The sequence below is a fragment of the Lynx rufus genome, unplaced genomic scaffold (assembly GCF_022079265.1).
Source record: "Lynx rufus isolate CCGP_SWC_20201006 ecotype Redwood Valley unplaced genomic scaffold, mLynRuf1.p SCAF_7, whole genome shotgun sequence".
NCBI lineage: Eukaryota > Metazoa > Chordata > Mammalia > Carnivora > Felidae > Lynx > Lynx rufus.
The window spans coordinates 21,602,441-21,623,694 of NW_025814889.1; the positions used below are offsets into that span (position 1 = coordinate 21,602,441).

Below are 21,254 nucleotides of genomic sequence, written 5' to 3' on the forward strand. Positions count from 1 at the left end.
TATGCATTGTGCCAATCATGAATACGGTATGTTTTTCCATCTGTTTAAGTCTTAATTTCTCTCCGTAGTGCTTTGTATGGTTTTGTACATGCTTTGTCAAATCTATCCATAAGCGTTTCCTATTTTTATGCTGTTATAAGTTTGGTGGGTTGTTTTAATTTTAATTTTTGATTATTTATTGCTTGTAGACAGCACTACACTATTTTTATATCTTGATCTTCGTAACCTTGATAAATTCACTTATTAATTCTAGTAGCTTTTTGGTAAATTCTTTAGGATTTCTTATATAGATGATCATGCCATCTAGGAATAAAACTTCTTCCTTTCCAATCTGGATACTATTTATTTCTTTTTCTTACATTATTATACTGGTTAAATCCTAAAATACGATGTTGAATAGAAGTGATAAGAGCAGACATTCTTATCTCATTTCTTTAAATTTTTTTAAATGTTTGTTTATTTTTGAGACAGAGAGAGACAGAGTGTGAGTGGGGAAGGGGCAGAGAGAGAAGGAGACCCAGAATCCAAAGCAGGCTCCAGGCTCTGAGCTGTCAGCACAGAGCCCGACGCGGGACTCGAGCTCATGAACTGTGAGATCACGACCTGAGCTGAAGTCGGACCCCCAACCGACTGAGCCACCCAGGCGCCCCTCTTGTCTCATTTCTGATCTCAGTTTCAGTCTTTTCCCATGAAACGTAACAACGGTTGTCTAAGTGTTTTGTAGATACCCATCAGCAGCTCTATTCCCATTTTATTGAGAGTTTCTATCACAGATGTACATTGGACTTTCTCAAATTCGTTTTCTACCTTTATCTGTCCTCTGGCTCCCACATTTTACATTTTTTCCCATATGCAAAACACATTCATCCCCACCCAAGGCCTCCCCCAAATCCCATCTTGTAATTGTGTCAGCTGGAAGCCCAGATCTCATTGTTTAAATCTGGTCCAGGTGCAGATAGTCTATCTTGATCCAAAGATCCAGGAACCAAAAAGATAAGTTATCTAGTCCCCATAGCCAACCTACCATAGTGGGAGACAGGCTAACCACGAGAGACCCTCTCCTACACAAAAAGGAAAGAATGGAAGGCATATAACAATGACAGATATAGCACTTTTGTTTCTCACACACGTTCCTTATTTCCTGCCGACTTAGTTTTGGTTCACATTCGCCCTGCAGAAAAGGTCATTGGTTCTTAGCCTCACGTGGGAGATTACTACCACCTCTTCACACACAGACACACACACACACACACACACACACACACACACTAGCACGCCCACCCCTGTGGCTTCTGTTTCAGGTTTGTACAGACTGGTGAGTGCCCTAAAGGAACACTTAGTCTGGAATGCTAAGTTCTCCCTTGACATTTAATTTGACCTGGTATTCCCTCTCTTGTCAATCCTTTGGTGCTTTATTTATAAAGATGTTTATAATACTTTACTTAAAATTTTTTGTTTTCTTTTCTCTGAGTTGGTGTGAATGCCTAACTTATTTGATAGTTTCCCCCACCAATCAACACAGTGTGTGTAAGTCTGGGCTCTCTTTCCCAACGAGTTTGAATTTTCCTTCCAAATACTCTTAATATGTTGGAGTTGATACGCGGAATCACGTCTGTTCTCAGGAGGAGCTCTCAGGTCTCTAGCCATCAGGGGAACCCACCATCCTGGTTTGCCTAAGGCTGAGGGGTTTCTGGATACAGGACTCTCTGAGCTAAGCCTGGGGAAACTCTGGTCAAACCAGGATAAGTGGGTCACCCTCTCAACGATGACCCCTTCTTCAGTAAGTGTAGGTGTGAATAATCCACCTCTCTTTTCTCGGAGGAGGAAAGGAACCACCACAGTCTCCAGTGGGAAAAATGAAACCCATAGCCCAGCAGCTACTTATCTGTCCTCCACCTGACCAGTAGATGACTCAACTGGACCCAAGTGAGTTCCCTGGGAGACGTGACCCTGACGGCATTGGTGCCACTTCCCTGAGCTCACATCTCAGTGATTGTAACGGGGCATCTCCCTGGCCGGAAGCTCCCGCTACAACAAAGTGCACTGGATGGTCCCAGTGCCCTTTCCGACTTCCCCAATAAACGTACAAAGTGCTACGGAGCTGGGATTCCTCTCCCGCAGCACTTTCCATGATTCATCCTGCCGACCTAGCCCAAGACCACCTTGTGGTGGAATAATACAAGATCAAGGGAGAGTGTCCTCTCTGTTCATTTTACTCTTGTAAATTGTTATTAATAAACGTTATATATTTATACCACACAAACTAGCGGTACTTATGGCTCTGCCCCTCGCCCAACATCTAGGATCACAACAGCACAACCCAGCAGCGGGTGTTACCCACAGTGAGCGCTTACTGCAACTACGACCATATGAGAGCTACATGACAATTTCCTCAAATGGAAGTCTGGAGCTTTCTGCCTGACCTCAGCATGAATGGCTTCTGTTCATTGAAATGTTTCAGCCTGACATTCTGACAGGGAGGTGTCAAGGGAGAGAGTCAGGAAATAAGTGAATTCAATAAAAACCAAGGAGAGAGGCTCAGGACTAGACCAGAACAAAGACACTTCCCTTAATCACACCTGGCTACGAGTTTTCCCTTAGTGACTAAGGCCGCAATTCTCAACGTACGGTCCAAGAATCCATGGGGTTCCCAAGATCTTTAGGGCTTTTGCAACGTCATTGTTATTTTCATAATAATACTAAGACAATGGTCACCTTTTTTTTCACTCTCATGGTCTCACCAGTGTCGGGTGGAGTTTTCCAGAGGCTCTGTGATGTTTATCATGACAGAATGAATGCGGAGACAGATATAAGGATCCATCTGTCTTCCGGTAAGCCAGATGTTAAAGAAATTTGCAAACATGTAAGGCAACGCCACCCTTACCAACCTTTTTCGTTTCGGAAAATATTTTCATAAATAATGCTACTTATTTCAGCATGTAAGAGGCTATTATTGTCATTTTTAAACGAATCAAGAAATAATCTGACTCTGTTTTCACTTCACATGCAGCAAATATTAGCCGATAAAACCAATTTGAACCAAGTCTCCTTAGGGGACTCAATAATTTTTCAGAGCAAAAGGGATCTTGAGACCAAAAATTTTGAGAAACATTGGAACAAAACCTATAAATTAATACTGGAAAGTACACTGTAGTTCGTTGATATATTGTGTAGCTATGTCACATACATGTATTAACAGTATTACCTGCTTTTTAAAAAACTTTTTTAAATGTTTATTTTTGAGAGCGAGAGCTTGAGTGGGGGAGATGCAGAGAGAGAGACAGAGACAGAGACAGAGGATCAAAAGGAGGCTCTGCACTGAAGGCACAAAGCGCAATGTGGGGCTCGAACTCATGAACCGAACCCATGAGATCAGGACCCGAGCTGAAGTCTGATGCTCAAAGAACTGAGCCACCCAGGCGCCCCGGTACTATTTGCTTATTAAACTCTGTGTAGTTCAGGTCATAGTATGGGTTAAGTCATTTTCAACTAATCATTTTTTTTTAAGTTTATTTGAGAGAGAGAGAGAGAGGGCGGGGGGGAGGGGCAGAGAGAGAGAGGGAGAGAGGGAATCCCAAGCAGGCTCCACGCTGCCAACACAAGGCCCGATACGGGGCTCCAACTCACGGACTGAGAAATCACGACGTAAGCCGAAATCAAGAGTTGGACGCTCAACTGACTGAGCCACCCAGGTGCCCCACAGCTAGCCATTTTTGAAATTCATTCCTTCACCTACTCATAACAAACGTTTGAGTTTCTATTCTGTGGCAGCCGCCATGGTAGGCTTCGGACAAGACGCAGCTCCTGCTTTCCAGTAGCTCACCGGATGGAGACAGCAGAGAGGTCAACGGGCCATCTGTACACAGTGCGAGGGGAGCCACGAGAGGGGGGCCGTGTGCTATAAAAACCTACATAAACACCTCATCCAGTCTGGGGCAGTAATGGGGCGGGGTTCCCAGAGATGTTATCTGACCTCTGACCTGAGGCATGACTAGGAGTTAACCCAGAGAGGGCGCTTCGGGAAGAGGAAACCAGGGAGAAGAAACAGCCCTCTGAGATAGTTTGCAATACACCTCCCGACCATAGGCAGACAAATGTGTCTGCTCATTTCAGAGGGGGTGAATTACTGCCAGGGCGTGTGGGCTTCGTGGTAATGGACTTTGAACAACACCTGCTCAAAGGAACATTCCTTCCACAAGGTCCGCCCTCCACCTCTGTGGCTCATAAGGAGATTATAAAGGGCTACCAGATGTCCGGGACTGTATGGAACACATTTTCTTAATGGTAGGCAGGATCGGGGAACTTGTTCCTCTCCCTGCCATGTATAGAGGGAGGCAGTCACCCTGAGCCACTAGTCTGTCATGCTCATCTGCATTAAGAGCCACTATTCTTGGGGCACCTGGGTGGCTCAGTCGGTCAAGTGTCCACCTTCGGTTCAGGTCTTGATCTTACAGTTCGTGAGTTCGAGCCTCGCATGGGGCTCTGTGCTAATAGCTGTGTGCTGACAGCTCGGAGCCTGGAGCCCGCCTCAGATTCTATGTCTCCCTCTCTCTCTCTCTCTGCCCCTCCCCAGCTCATGCTCTGTTTCTCTCTCAGAAATAAATAAACTTTAAAAAAAATTGTTAGAAGAGCCACTATTCTCCAGAGCTACGATGTAAATACAGTTTCGCACAGATCACTGAAAGCATGGCCCAGATTCCAGAATGGTGCTCAGCCCTAGGGCAGCAATTGTTGGCGAACCGTGGATTCTACCTGTGGGACACCAGCTTCAGAACAGCGATGGTACCAATGAGAAGTCCTAAACTTTATCAAATATACAGGTCGAGGCACAGAAATTCAATCTTATGTTTCATTACAGTAAATGTCTGAGTCACCAAATACTGGTTTCCTCATTGAATGGCCAAACACTGCTACATTCCCTGGAATAGGACCAGACGCACCCAAGGCATGACTCAGAGGGAACTCAGACAACAGGGAACCCAGTCACAGGATCAAGTCCAACTGCAGCAATAACTCAGGGCTGTGCCCCCAGAATGAGGAGCTAGAGCAACCTTTATAACTCCTTTCCATCTTAAGTCTGGATTGTCCCTAGGAGCCAGGTACACTGGGATGAAGCAGATGGAAAATTAACTGAAATTAAGAGTTCAGTGCTAGTACTGTCCTGATGAGAACACTCCTTTTTTGTTGTTGTTAGCTTCAAGATATATGAAAGTGCAGGATACAAAACCTACATACAAAAATCAGTAGCGTTTTCTATACGCGAACAGCAAATTATCTTAAAGAAAATGATCCCATTTACTATAGAATTAAAAGAATGAAAACATTTAAGAATAAATTAAACCAAGGAGGTGAAAGATCTGTACACTGAAGACTAAAGACACTGATGAAAGAAATTGAAGAAGATACAAGTAAATGAAAAGATATCTCATGTTCATGGACTGGAAGATTAATATTGTTATAAGGTCTATGCTACTCAAAGCCAATGCAATCCCCTATTAAGATTCCACTTTTCACAGACTGTGCTTTTTCCAGAGGTAGAAAAAAATCATCCTAAAACTTATATGGAACCACAAAAGACCCCCCAAAGCCAAAGCAATCCTGAGAAAGAAAAATAAATCTGGAGGCATCACACTTGGTGATTTCAAACAATATCACAAAGCTATAGTAATCAAAACAGTATGGTACCAGCATAAAAACAGACAGATAGACCAAATGAAATGGAATCGAGAGTCCAAAACAAACCCACGAATAAATAATCAACTAATATTTGACAAAGGAGCCAAGAATGCTCAATAAAGAAAATATAGAGGTGCCTGGGTGGCTCAGTCAGTTGAGCATCCAACTCTTGATTTTGGCTCAGGTAATGGTCCCAATTTCCTGAGATTGAGCCCCACATCAGATTCTGGGCTGAGGGTGGAGTCTGCTTAAGATTCTTCCCCTCCCCAGCCCTCTGCCCCTCTCCCCTACTTGCACATGCTTCTCTCTCTCGCTCACTCTCTCTCTCTAAAGAGAGAAGAAAAAAGAAAAGAAAAGAGAAAAAGAAAAGACAGTCTTTTCAATAAATGGTTCTGGGAAAATCAGACATTCACATGTCAAAGAATGAAACTAGACCCCTATCTTACACTACTCACAAAAATTAACTCAAAATAAATTACAGACTTAAATGTAAGGCCTGAAGCCATAACACTCCTCAAAGAAAACACAGGGGAAAAGCTTCTTGACATAGGTCTTAGCAATGATTTTTTAGGATATGACGCTTAGCGCACAAGTATCAGAATAAAAAACAAACAAGTGAGATTACACCACATTAAAAACTTCAGCACAGCAAAACAATCAACAAAATAAAAAGGCAACTTATGGAATGGTAGAAAATATTTGGAGATCATATATCTGATAAGGAATTAATATTCAAAATATATAAAGATCTCATACAACTCCATAGCAACAAAACAAAACAAACAAAAGAACCCAACAAACCTAAATAACCCAATTAAAAATGGGGAGACGATCTAAGTATACATTTTCCAAAGAAGATATTCAAATAGCCAAGAGGTACCTCTAAAGGTGGTCAACATCCTCAATCATCAGGAAAATGCATATCAAAACACAATGAGATATCACCTTATACCTGATAGAATGGCTATCACTAGAGATAACAAGTGTTGGCAAAAAAGCGGGGAAAAGGGAACACGTGTGCCCTGCGGGTGGGGATGTATATTGGTGCAGTCGCTCTGGAAAACACTATGGAGTGTCCTCAAAAAAAATTAAAAATAGAATTACCATATGACCCAGCAAATCTACTTCTGAGTATTTATCTGAAGGAAGCAACATCACTTATCTCAAAAAGATATCTGCAACCCATGTTCATATTCACAATAGCCAACAAGTGGAAACAACCTAAGAGTCCATTACAGACGAATGGGTAAAGAGAACGTGGCATATATGTATAACCGAATACTATTCAGCCATAAAAAAGGAGATCCCGCCATTTGCAACATCATGGATGGACCTTGAGGGCATTATGGTACGTGAAATAAGTCACAGGAAGAGAAACACCTTATATGTGGAGTCTAAAAACTGAACTTAGAGAAACAGATTGGTGGTTGCCAGAGTTGGGGGTTGGGGGGTGAAGGGCGGTGGGCGAAATGGGTGAAGGTGATCAAAATATACAAACTCCTAGTTTTGACAAATGTCCTGGGAATATAATATACAACATGGTGACTATACTTAGCAATACTGTATTGTATATCCGGAAACTGCTAAGAGAGCCGATCTTAAAAGTTTTTATCACGAGCAAAAAATTTTGTAATTAGGTTTGGTGATGGGTATTCACTAGACTTACAGTGGTGATCATTTTACAATATACACATATATATCAAATCATTTTGTTGTACACCAAAAATGAATACAATGTTAGGTGGCAGTTATAGCTCAATTAAAAAAAAAAAAAGGTAAGTGAAAGCCACTAAGTGTAGGAATCACAGGAAGATACCAAATTATTTCATATGCTTCCTCTCAAGCCAATCCAAGGACATCGTTGCCCCATATCGCATCGCTTACATACCCTTACTGAAGGTGCCTTTTTACTTGTAGCTCTTTGACTCTTTTTTTTAAATGTTTATTTATTTTTGAGCCAGAGATAGACAGAGCATGAACGGGGGAGGGTCAGAGAGAGGGAGACACGGAATCCGAAGCAGGCTCCAGGCTCTGAGCTGTCGGCACAGAGCCCGACGCGGGGCTCGAACTCACGGACCGCGAGATCATGACCTGAGCCGAAGTCAGAGGCTCAACCGACTGAGCCACCCGGGCGCCCCAACTCTTTGACTTTTTAAACTAGGCTCTTAAGAGGCCAGAAAATAAACCGTGTTGGAGGACAGTAATAGACAAGCATGGAACAAAAACCCTTCAGTGAGAAAGTTTTTTAATTTCTACAAAACGACTCAGCATCAACTCCACCTTCTCCCACTTCCCCATCTAGGTGCGATCATCAATCCAGAAATCTTCATTTCTGGAAAAAAGTCCCGTGGGAAGAAACAAAGGAAGCCCACTAGCCACAAAGCCAACCTCCCTCTGAGTTAGTAACGGAATGCTCTGGTGGGAGGGAGGGGGCGCCAGTGACCTTGCTGGGCCCAAAAGCACACCATGGAAACCTTGGACATAAGAAGAACCTTGAGCAGACTCCCTCTACTGAAAACACGAACCCCCAAGCTAGTTCTGAGCCTTCCGGAGGCTCTTGTGCCCGGCCGGGTTTGTGATGCAAGCTCTTGCTGCTTGGCAAGAAGCCTGGTGCTCAAAAAACTTCTCAACAACAAAATAAGACGTGATTGGCTCCTCTGCGGGCACCGTAAGAGCACCAGTTAACTGCTTAAGGCTTAAATAAAGAGACAAAGGAAACCTACGGGTTCTGTTCATAGTACTGGCCCAAACTCGCTTTTTTACGATCAAGTCTGATTTCTGACGCCACAAACAGACTGACGATGTAACATTTGGCCCCCATTCTATAGAAACACTGTCGCTTTTCGTGACAATGTGCACATTGAGTTTGTTTTCAGAAGCAACTCCTAGACTTTTGGAGGAATGACAGGAGAGGGGGAGGGGAGAGAGGGAATCAACCAAGTAACCTCAAATAACGGAGACGATTTTTATAGGCCAGGTATCGAAAAGCAGAGGGTTCAAAACAACGTATTTGTTAGCCCACGGTTTCTGTGAAGAGCTAACCATCATTTTGTCCTCGCCTGCATTCCCAAGTTGGTTTCATAGAAGGCTTTATTGTAGCCCCGGAGCATTGTTTGGCATTAATTTCTATGACAAGGAACCCAAAACACATGGTGCTGAGAGCAACAAAACAGAGTTAGGGAAACAGTCATGACTTGGCACTAAGTGTGACGAGCTGTAAAAAAGGGAATGTTTCAATATCTGAAGTGGTGTTGACTTCCTATGAACAACCTTTTCTCCTCTAAACAGTATCATATTCTTTTCAGGCACATTTAGAACGCAAGTCAAGCTGTGTTTTATTTTTGATCATAATAAACACAGTCAGTTTACTGTAACAAAGACATACTAGTGGTGACCAGTTGAAAGCCGAATTACAACACCATAAGCTGGCGGGGGTGGGGAGGGGTGAGGTGGCGGGGGCCTAGGGGGTTGGGTAGTCAACAGATAAAATAAAAGAGCAGCCGTCTGGAAAGTTCTCTTAAAAGAACATAAAAAGGCAGTGTTTTCTTACGAGACTAACACAGAATGGCAAAATGTCTAGCTGGGCTCTTTATTGTGGTCAGTTATGGCAATTTGTAACGAAAAGTAGCAAATCCTTCAAAATATTGGGCTCTCATATTTGCGTTTTTTTTTTCAAATCTCCATAAAAAAATCCTCAAAAATTTTGTAAAGTGCTTTAAAGGGTGACACTATTTCAACATGACAGCGTATCGCATTTATTCGCGTACTAATCAAACTGTTTTCTTAAGACGATCATTCGAAAATGTTGCTAGAGACAGGGGAAGGGGATTAAGAGGTACAAACTTCCCGTTATGAAATAAAGAAGTCACGGGGTTGAAAAATACAGCATGGGGAATATAGTCAATAATATCGTAATGACGTTGTGGGGTGACTCCATTTATTGTAGTGCACGTAGCTTAATGTATAGATTTGTCAGGTCACGATAGCTGATACACTATAACACTGTGTAAAAACTTCACTACTATAAAACTTCAGTTTTATAAAAAACACTACTATAAGACTTCAGTAAAAAAGTTTATACTTATGCATGCATTCAGATTATTCACGAAGGTGAAATCGTTTACAGTAAATGGTTACAAAGAAAACTTTCATGACTAAATGAAATTCCTGATTTCAACTTTATTAGGAAATAATGTAAATCACCTTACCATTTCTTGAACTACTGATTTTTCATAATCAAGCTCACATAGTAATCTGTCTCTACCATCAATCAGCTGAAAAAGAATATTACATTTTTATTAAAGAGAAGAACAGAACACCTAAAATTCCTCCTCAGTAGAACTGAGCAAAATGTATTTTGCTTTTAAATATGAGAAAAGGGGATCCTAATAGGATTTTGAAAATTTAAATGTCTGTAGATTACCATGTAATAATAATATATTATTATGTAATTACTATATTTTGACTATAAAAGCAAGCAAAATATGCACAGAAAATGCCAATTTATTTACAATCTTCCTTACCTTATCCCGACAAAATATGACGTCAATATGGGGCACCTGGGTGGCTCAGTCGGTTGGGCATCCGACTTTAGCTCAGGTCATGATCTCGTGGTCCATGAGTTCGAGCCCCGCATCGGGCTCTGTGCTGACAGCTCGGAGCCTGGAGCCTGCTTCTGATTCTGTGTCTCCCTCTCTCTGGCCCTCCCCCACTCACACTCTGTCTCACCCTCTTTCTCAAAAAATAAACAAACATTAAAAAAAAAAGTTTTTTTAAATATGACATCAATAGATAATAAAGCAAGTATAGTCTCTCAAAAAGAGCAATTTTGCTTTTCTCTTTATAGATTTTTGTGTTATATTTATATGCACATCAAAGTATATTCACGCCTAATGAAAACAGCCATCAAGGGGCGCTCAGTCAGGCAGGTGTCAGACTCTTGATGCTGGTTCACATCATGATCTCACAGTCTGTGGGTTCGAGCCCCGCGTCGGGCTCTGTGCTGACAGCTCAGAGCCTGGACCTGCTTGGGATTCTCTCTCTCCCTCTCTCTCTCTGCCCCTCCCCTGCTCACGCTTGCTCCCTGTCTCTCTCTTAAAATAAATAAACACTTAAAAAAAAAAAGAAAATAGCCATCAAAAAGTACGCAATGCAGGGCCACTGTACTCCTATGACTTGCTTCAGTATCTTAAATGATTGTTTGCATTTGTGTGTGTCAGATACACTGATAAAATTCAAACCTTGGTTTTTAAATTTTTTTTTTTTCAACGTGTATTTATTTTTGGGACAGAGAGAGACAGAGCATGAACGGGGGAGGGGCAGAGAGAGAGGGAGTCACAGAATCGGAAACAGGCTCCAGGCTCTGAGCCATCAGCCCAGAGCCCGACGCGGGGCTCGAACTCACGGACCGCGAGATCGTGACCTGGCTGAAGTCGGACGCTTAACCGACTGCGCCACCCAGGCGCCCCCAAACCTTGGTTTTGACATCCATTCAATTCAATCAATTCATATGTTCATTAATTTAATACACATGTATTATTTTATCTAATATATATATACATATATATACATACATATACATATACATATACATATACATATACATATACATACATATGTATACATATATGTATATATGTATATATGTATATATACATATATGTATATATGTATATATGTATGTATACATATATGTATATGTACACATATATATATGAATACATATATATACATATATATATATATATATATATATAATCTAAAAGGAACACCTTTTAGATGCCAGGCATTTTGTTCATCTATGGAAGTACAGAGAGGAAGTAGAACAGATCCCTTCCTCTGGAGCATCTACACTATGGCAGGAGAGCAATGTGGAAAAAATTGACTAGAATACATAAGAAAATATGTTAACAAATCAAAATTTCAGATGGTCAAAAAGCATAAAAATCCACACATCCCAGCAACCATAATTATAATAAGATGTAACAGGAGAAGCACCATTTGGCAACAGTTGTGAAGGATACGAAAAAGCACAACAAGCTGGAGAAGGAAAAAGGCAGAGAAAAAGGCAGACGAAACAGCAAGTGGAGAGGAGCGTGGAGTCATGGAGGAGGTGGGAAAAGCTTAATGTCATGGCGCCCAGGGTGCGGAGAGAAAGAAGTGGCAGGAAAAGAAAGGAGGAGAGTCAGGTGACGGCATGAGAGGCATTTGATGCCATAATTAGGGGTGGAAGGCAGGACGGTGCAGTGAGAGGAACAGGAGACTGCTCAAATCGAAGCTCTCTCCTTACAAGCTGTGCGGGTAAACTAAACCTACGCTTCGAGTCTTAGTTTTCTTGTCTGGAAATTAAGAGAATAAACCCCATCTCGAAGAGTTCTTCCAGAGAGAATTTGAGACAGCAAATGTGACGGTGTTTTAGGCTGTTCCCGGCATATAAAAATCCCTCAGTGTATTTTTGCGTGGCCTGATTTTATACCGTAGGCAATGGGAAGCCATTGAAGGTTTTAGCATATACAACTAGAGTATGAGAAAACTATGGAGGAGTGTGAACGCTGGATTTGAAAAGGGATGAGTGAGGGTGGAGACAGGAAAGTGAAGTTCGAATCTATGGAAATGATGAGAGACTCAACCACGTCTGGAGCAATGCTGTGACGGAGAAAGGGGACTTGAGATAAATTTTGGGAGAAAAATGTACAGATTGAGCCACGAGTTGGATATAAAGTATAAAGGAGAGCGTAGAGAATGGCCCTAGATTTGTCATCTGTTCTTTTGGATCCATGGCAATGTCATTCATTTAAACTGGGGAACACAGAGAGTCGAGATTCAAGGGATAATGAGTTCAAGTTCTGACACTGGGTTTGACAAATGTGTAGAGCATTTTTTCGGCCAATAATTTTTAGTGCTGGTGACTAAGAATATAAAGATAAACGAGATGCTTCCTGACCTTAAGGGGGCAAATAGGCCCAGGTATTTGGGGCCCCAGAGAGAGCTCCTAATTACCCTAGGGAGTGGACAGAAACGATCAAAATGCATGTAATGTTGAAATTAAGGATGAGAATAGAGTGAAAACTATGGACGTGCTATTCAGGGAAATCATGAAGTAGGAAAGGCAGTTTGAAAGTCACTGGTAAACAGTTACGGGAAAGTCTGAGGTCAGCTAGAGAGAAAACGAAGAAGACCAAGGATAAATACAAATCCCAAGAATAGCGTTCAAGTGGAAAATGGAGGAGGAGAAGCCACTGACAGATCTTGCTTAGGAAGGAATGAAGAAGTGTGTGAAGAATTAGAAGCAAGCATTGCTGCAGAAGACATCTATGACATGAGGGGGGGTGGGGGGGCGGTAATCCTGTCATATACAGAAGAAAATTCAGGAAGGAAAAAACCTCAAAAGGACTGAAAGCAATGTGCATCTCACTGTGACCTTACCCACAGGAAAAAGTAGCATTGGGGGAATGAGAAAGGGGTGGTAAATACAGGTTTCTTTTAAATAATATTTGAGGTACAGTAAATGGCAATGACTTGAGATGATTAGGGCCAATGGATACCACCAAGATGATGGTTTCACTCGGTAGGCTAGAGGGAAAATTTTAAAGGCATTAGAGAGAAAGGGGCTGATGCAGAAAGTTCCAGAAGAGGAGGGACGTAGAGATGAGTCGGGGAATAGATGGAAGGATGAATCAGGGCAAAGAATGTCCTTCTTCTGTTGAAAAAGAGTAAAGGTGACAGAGTAAGAGAGTGCAGAAGGGAAAAAAAAAATCCAAGAGTCTGCCATGTTGTCCGTGAATTAGGAAGTAGCATGGGGGGATGGAATAAGGGAATTGAGAAAAGTAGTGGAGATTGGAAGACCTGTAGGGGGTAGTAAGAAAGGGTGCTAATTAGATTCAAGTGAAATGATGGGCAGATGGAGGGCGTGGCTATCCTGGGTTAAAACCCCAGAGTCTAACAATGCCACCACAGGCAAGGATTGGCCCACTGCCACCGGAGCAGGGCTGGAGAACATGGGGACTGGCTAGACAGGAGGCTCCAGAGGTGACTCAGCGGTGTAGTTGATGAGGTGGAGGGCTGGACGGCAGGTTTAGGGAAAGTAAAGGAATGAGGTGGAAGGAAAGGAAAAGATGTTGTATTAAATCATCATACCTTGGCCTGAAAAGGAGGGTCGCCAAGTTTCCAACGGGGGCCAATTACCACAAACGTCAAGGCCGTTAACCCCAACCCTTCCTGTCCTCTTGAGAGCACCCTTTATCAATGAGGACTTCTGCCATTTGTCCACTCTCTCCTTCTTCTTTCCATTGACATCATTTAAAAATACTCTAGTTTCTTCTTTTAAAAAAATTCCTTCCTCAGCCCCATGTCCCCGTCCAACTACTCCCCTACCGCTTCTTGGCCATCCACAGCCAAACTTCTAGAGAGTTCCCCTTGCCCACCGTCTCCATTTCGGCATTCACCCGGCTTCTCAACTGCTCCAGTTGCACCAGTCAGATGACTCTCATTAATATTACCAGGGTCACTGTCCTCTTCCTGTTTCAGATCATAGTTTCCCTGGTTTATCCAAGGAACCTCTTAACTGGTCTCTCGAGCTCTCTATTTCCCCCCTTCCCACCCATTTCCTTTCTGAAACAAAGAAATCCAATGAATCCAATCCTTGCCCAATGTCCAAGGCTCCCCAGTGCACTCAGAAGGGGATTCAAACCCCTTGGCGTGAATAATAATCCCCTGCCATGTGCCCTGCTCCTTGCTGCCACTTGCTCTCGCATACCCTTCCGCTATCGCAGATCGCCTGAATTTACTCCCCTTCTGCATGTTTTTGACCCTTCCCACTTCCCATATCCCTTTCCTGGCTTACTAGAGCCTCTCTTCGGGGAGTCGACTCAGCGTCCTTCCTCCAACCTTCCCGGATCCCTTACAATCCATGCTGGGCTCCCCCACGTGCCCCACGGCCGTCTGTGCTGATCACACCCTGGGCTGTGATGTCTGACTTCTGGTCCGACTCCTTCCCAGAAGGACATTCATGTTATGGCCACAGCTGGAGGATAGATTTGATGCAGCTGTTATTAGATTATTGGAATTGAAACATAAAAGTTACTGAATACCATCACAGACAGTGCTTTAAGCCCTGAGAGATGGCAAGAGGTCAGCCTACCCAGAGACAGGCCTTTTTCAACTTGTTTCTAATTGCATCCAGGGCTAAAAAAGAAAACGTGTCTTATCCAGAGGCTTCTGAGCTGCTTCTCCTTCTGCCTGTCATTCCCCAGATTTCCCCCTCTTCCTGCCCCAACACAAATTCTCACCACATGGCTCACCAGATTCCTACCTCATTCGTTAGCCATACCAAATCACAAACAAGTCCACAGGGATATCTCACACTTTATGCATTCACACTCTGTATCCAGCTCCCACACCCTCCTACCTACCTGGAAAGATCAGCTTGAGTGAAAGAGTGTGAGACAGGTGTGGAACTCTTTGAGAAGCCTTTCCAGACCCTTCTGGGTAAAGCTAGACATCTCTTCTCTGTGTACATACTTATATTATATTATATTATATTATATTATATTATATTATATTCATTATATTCATTATTTCATTGTTTATATTATATTATATTATATTAATTATTTCATTATTTCATTGTTTATATTATATTATATTATATTATATTATATTATATTATATTACATTATCACACAGCCCAGAGGTTTTTGTCTCCTGCTCTAGACTTAATCTGCTCGATAGCAGGGAGGTGTGTGTGTGTGTGTGTGTGTGTGTGTGTGTGTGTGTGATTTTTGTATCTCAGCAGTAGCACAGTGCCTGGCACTAAAAGGCATCTAATAAACATTACTACATTAATTGATTACGTGGAGGATATTGGAAACCAAACCAGTAAATATCAGTTCTCACTTGTTCAACAACTCTTGTTGTTGTTCAACTGGTACGCTTTCCAGTTGACAAAGCACGTTGATGTACACTCTCTCATTCTATCCACACAGTCAGCTATCAGAGACAGGAGGAAAGATAAGGCACTGGCCCAAGGGACCATAGTGGCAGAAATGGAAAAGGAACCTACGGTTTGAGATTCTTTCTGCTCAATAGCACATTGTGCCTATATTCAATGTTTTTGTGGCGATCCAGTACATATTAAAGAAAGATACAGGATTGGGGCGCCTGGGTGGCGCAGTCGGTTAAGCGTCCGACTTCAGCCAGGTCACGATCTCGCGGTCCGTGAGTTCGAGCCCCGCGTCAGGCTCTGGGCTGATGGCTCAGAGCCTGGAGCCTGTTTCCGATTCTGTGTCTCCCTCTCTCTCTGCCCCTCCCCTGTTCATGCTCTATCTCTCTCTGTCCCAAAAATAAATAAAAAAACGTTGAGAAAAAAAAAATTAAAAAAAAAAAAGAAAGATACAGGATTTAAAAAATGATCAAACAGGGGTGCCTGGATGGCTCAGTCGGTTAAGCATCCCACTCTTGATTTTGGCTCAGGTCGTGATCTCACAATTCGTGGGATTGAGCCTCACCTCAAGCTCTGTGCTGACAATGCAGAGCCTACTTGGGATTCTCTCTCTCTGGCTCTCCCCTGCTTGTGCTCTCTCTCTCTCTCTCTCTCAAAAATAAATAAATAAAACTGTTTTAAAAAGTTAAAAAAAATGATCAAACAGACTAGGGATCTGCTATATTTGTGTAGAAGAGAGCTGTGAATTAAAATATGGTGTAAATACATACATAATTTTAAATTTTATGGTAGCCTTGTGAGAAAAGGTGAGAGAAACAGGTGAAATTACTTTTAATAATAAATTTTATTTATCCAAATATCTATCTGAAAAATTATCATCTCAATGTGTAATAATTAATATTAAAAATCAGTGCTGAGATATTTCACTTACACGAAGTCTTTGAAACCCACTGTGTCCTTTTCACATGTGGCAAATCTCAATTTGGGGGCTAAAATCTCATTGGGGATGTCTGATCTGTATTTAGACTGCATAAAATCCACAGAAGAAAAAGTAGATTCACATACCAAGTTACTTAAAATATACATAAAGGTTTTCCAATATCCCGAAACAAGTATCGGTTTTAAAATTTTTTAAATTAAAATGAGATACAAGTAAGAACTGAGTCCCTCAGTTGCACTAGACATGATTCATGTATTCAAATAGCCACAGAGGGCTACCTTGGGACAGTGAAGATTTAAGGAAGCTGAGGAAGGATTTAAGGGAAATATTTAAGCTCACAGAGGGTATAACCTGTCATTTGAAGGGCATGTTTTTTCTAATCAGTGGCCTGACGGTCAGATTTTTTTGGCCTTAGTTTCTCGTGCTCCTCTCGAGCATAGTAAGCCTACACAATTCATTTCTCCCGGTGACAGTACGGATTGAGCAGTTTCAGAAACATTTAAATAAACTGTGACGGTTCCTTGTAGGTGAAGTGACACTAGAAGGCTGGGACTTCATTTTCAACCATAGACATGGATGCCAAGAAAGTGAAACTTGTCTGTCCACAAACTCTGTTGTTTTCTCTGTGTGGCTGGGACTTGAACGGTCACCACTGCAAGTAAGCTGCAGTGCTAGAAAAAGAATTCGCCCTGGAAACTCGTGATGGGTTCAGTTATCGGAGAAAACATCTCCCAACTCTGAGCCTTCAGGTTAACCAATTCTTTAAAACATGGTGCTCAGGGGGCGCCTGGGTGGCTCCGCTGATTAAGTGTCCAACTTCAGCTCAGGTCATGATCTCATGGTTTGTGAGTTTGAGCCCCTCATAGGGCTGTCTGCTGTTGGCACGGAGCCTGCTTCGGATCCTCTGTCTCCCTCTCTCTCTGCCTCTCTCTCTCTCTCTCTCTCTCTCTCAAAAATAAACACTTAAATCAAATCACATCAAATCAAATCAAATCAAAAGTAGTTCTTAGGGGCGTCTGGGTAGTTCAGTCCATTGAGTGCCCAACTTCAGCTCAGGCCATGATCTCACAGTTTGTGAGTTCGAGCCCTGCATCGGGCTCTGTGCTGTGTGGAACCTGCTTGGGACTCTCCTCTCTCTCTCTCTCTCTCTCTCTCTGCCCCTCCCCCACTCATGCTTTCTCATTCTCAAGTTTAATAGATAAACTTAAAAAAATTAAATTAAGATAAAAAAATAATTCTTAAAAGTCATTTACCTAAAACCCAAGAATACCCTGAACTGTAAAATCAAGTTGAAATTTGGACCTAAACTTAAGCACAGGTGGCCGTTTCCTGGGCTCTAGAAATAAAGCTAGTGCAACTGAGGAACTGAATGTTTAATGTTATCCAGTTTTAATTAATTTTCATTTTTTAAATTAATTCTCATTTTTAACTGACCCTCGATTCAGCTAGCAGGAAGCATTTATGTTTATTCGGAACAATTCAGGGACGTAAATACACATTTTCGCCTGTGAATTTCACCTCTAAACACATTCTCATCCTACGGATCACGGAAAGAGCATCTGTAAGGGTGCCAGGCTCTGTGCTCAGCATTGGCAATGTACCAGAGATGGAAAAAATACTGCTTCTGCCCTCGTGGGGCTTACAGCATGGCAGGGAAGACTCACCATCACTGAAAATGTGTCGATGGCTATGGTACAGAGAGCGAAGAAACCCCAAAGCAGGGGCGCCTGACCTGTGCGAGGGCGCAGAACCGCTGAGGTCCTGCTGCATTGGATGCTCTAGGAGATCTTGACCTTGGCGATACCAAAAGAATTCCCTGTTCTAAATACAGATTTCCTGCACAACATAAGCCCAGTACACCCACACCGCAAAATGAACACGCGGCCACATCTGGGCTGAAAATAAGATTGTTCGTTGTTGATAATAGAATTTTTCCCCAGGCACATCTTGGGACCTCCTTGTCCTGTAACTTTTCTTTCCTTACAGTCAACAAGGTAAACACTCAGCTATCCCAAAGAAAAAAGTCTCTGCACATTAATTCATTTTCAAGATGGAATCCTTATGGATTACCAGAGACCCTACCTAAATAACGGGAGAGATGAAACACAGAAATCGATCTTTCTCTGTACCTCGGGACAAGCGGGATGCAGTGTTAAGCCACCGATAGTGCTGATATTTCAGCGTAAAGGAGTCGTTCGTCGATGTAAAAAGTTACAGTACCTTTTGAATAGTTCTATGATCCTTTGCTGCCGTCTCTTTCAGAGTTATAATTTCATCTTCTGTAAACAAAAGGAGAGAGAGGCCAAGCATGAAATTACAAACTTATGGCCCTGTATTCAAACTCCCTGCTCCGGGACAGGCTGTACGCGGCTGGCAGGCGTGGTGGACTCGAGTCCTAGCAGGACTGTGACCTTCACAACTGCCCTTGACATTCACAGCCTTCTTCCTGCTGTTCAGACGGCTGGTCAGATAGGGATTAAGAACTAAGTTCAAGATCCAAGTGTGGCCGAGGGCTGAAAGCTTTTCATCAATACTAGCAAGGGACATTTTTGCTGTTAGTCACAGCCAATACAAAGTGCTTTAGCAGGTGGTACTTTGGGACACAGTAAGAACCACCAGAACCTGAAAAAGCGTTATTACACCACATTACGAGGAAAATGAAACTGCACTGGCAAGGCATCATTTATATTCAAGGGACATTGTAATATCTCTGGTTTTATCAATGTTTTGCTGTAAGGTTTTTTTTTTATTGCTTATTCATTGCTTTTCATAACTGCAGGTTAGGGGAACCTATATGTTCCTAATTATGTTATAATTAACATAAATACGAAGATAACAGTAAGTGAAAAAATACTTCAAAACACTTCAACTTTGGTGATTTAAATGCGACTTTTGCCAACGTTTATGGTTTGGAGAAAAAAGGGGGGGTGTAGAAAGCATACACAGGGAAATTTGTGCTTTAAATCTGAATCCAAAATTGCAGATAATTCCATAGTAAGTAGTAGCATATTTTTTCCGAAAGGGCTAACTCTGTGTCTCCGCAAACCATACCCCAATCTGCGTGTTAAGTATTTAAATGTCATAACTTTCAGATCATCAATCAATCATATGGAACAGAAATCAGCAAAAGTTTCCGTTTATAATATTTCTAAGCAAAAAAAAAAAAAAAAAAAAATCCTCTTTCCCGAGCAAGGAATGCCATCTTCAGTGAAAATCAAACAGATCTTGTAAACGTAAATAACCAAGCAAATGTACATTTGGTAAGGACAAATAGAGCTATGGATTTTAGGAAGTGCCCGATGCATAGGTTTTTCTCCAAGATGACTGTAAAATGTTACCTAATACTGCATTTTCCCTTAGATTGAGTCGGATTGCTTCTTCGAGCTCTGAAACGATTTGAAGCAGCCTCTCGTTTTCCAGTTTGTACTCCAAATCCTCTCTTTCTAGAGCTGTCTCTCTGGCAAAAGCGTCCTGAAAAGATGGGGAATCCCGTACTTCTAAGCACAGAGCCAAAGATTTAAATATGCAACACGAGACAATACAGATACAGAAGAGCTATCATATAATTTTCTGAATTCTATTACACACTTATAATATGAATAGTAAAAAGGAAGGAGATTAAATAGAGCGCGCTGGAAGAAAGGCTGTGGTACATTCCGTACAAAGACCACAGCCCATGGGGACATTTTATTGACAGGAATAATGCATATCATACTGTTTGTGTGCCCTCATCATTCAGGTCAATTCATTACGGAGGCTGTGTCCGGGGAGGCAGCTGGGGCCCCCCCACCCACACCCTTCCCTCTGTGTGTGTCTGAAGTGCTGTCCGCCTGTAACTAGGCAGACTGGGGAGACCGGGACGGGCAGCGCCAGGGGGTAGCAAAGTGCACGGCGAAGGAGGGGGGCTTGTTGCCTTTGTGGCATTTCCCGGTGTCAGCGTCGCCAGTGTCATGAGGAGCACATCACATGTCAAAGTGGTGACGTTTTCAGGCCGGGAGCCGCATGGAGTCCATCAGGCACACGGATATCCACACAGTTGGTTTTCTGCCTCGTGGAGGAACCACCCAGAGGCAATTCACATTCTGAACATTAACATGGCTTTGCATGCCTGTCACACTGGGGCTGTGCAGGCGTTGAATGCTATTGAAGACTTCGGTTTAAATCTCTATGCAAACAGTGATTACCTTGTAAGAAGGTTTCAGGATAACTTACAACAAAAGACTTTAAAGTTATAGTTTTAGTAAAGCAAACTCATTTACATTTTTATTATGTGCGTCTTTTGTTTAAATCTCGCCTTGTCCGTTATGGGAGAGGCTTTTTCTTACGCAATAGAAGCTTATTGGGAAGCTACTCTTCCTTTCTTCTTCTTCTTCTTGTCCGCTTCAAAGCTATTGAAACACATCTGAATATGCTCGCTTATGGCTGTCTAGATTTTACTGCCACGCATTTTTTTTTAAATTAAGATGTAATGGATTGGGGAAGCTGGTGGAGAACTTTATATTTCATGGTGGGAAAATATTAAATGACTATGCAATCTCAAGATCTTAAGGAGGATGCTTAAAAGTCGTTATATTATTATCCTACAAGAGATAGAAGGTTCTATCTGCCTCCCTTCAAAATTCATCTAGAGGACAGAAATACTTTTGAACTTTCATCTTCAGATGAATGATAACCTGTTCTTTCTGCAGGCATGCCGTG

General features: G+C 42.2%; 1 protein-coding gene across 1 annotated transcript in view; it reads right to left on the bottom strand.

Moving 5' to 3' along the window:
• The window catches only part of CUNH10orf67 (chromosome unknown C10orf67 homolog), a 162,079-nt gene that overhangs the window by 74,267 nt on the left and 66,558 nt on the right, over positions 1 to 21,254 (bottom strand). The window contains exons 6-8 of the mRNA XM_047066303.1: positions 19,895 to 20,027; positions 18,777 to 18,835; positions 9,885 to 9,950 (exon numbers count right to left, since the gene is read on the bottom strand). Coding sequence (XP_046922259.1) covers positions 9,885 to 9,950; positions 18,777 to 18,835; positions 19,895 to 20,027 — 258 coding nt within the window. The remainder of the gene's footprint in view (positions 1 to 9,884; positions 9,951 to 18,776; positions 18,836 to 19,894; positions 20,028 to 21,254) is intronic.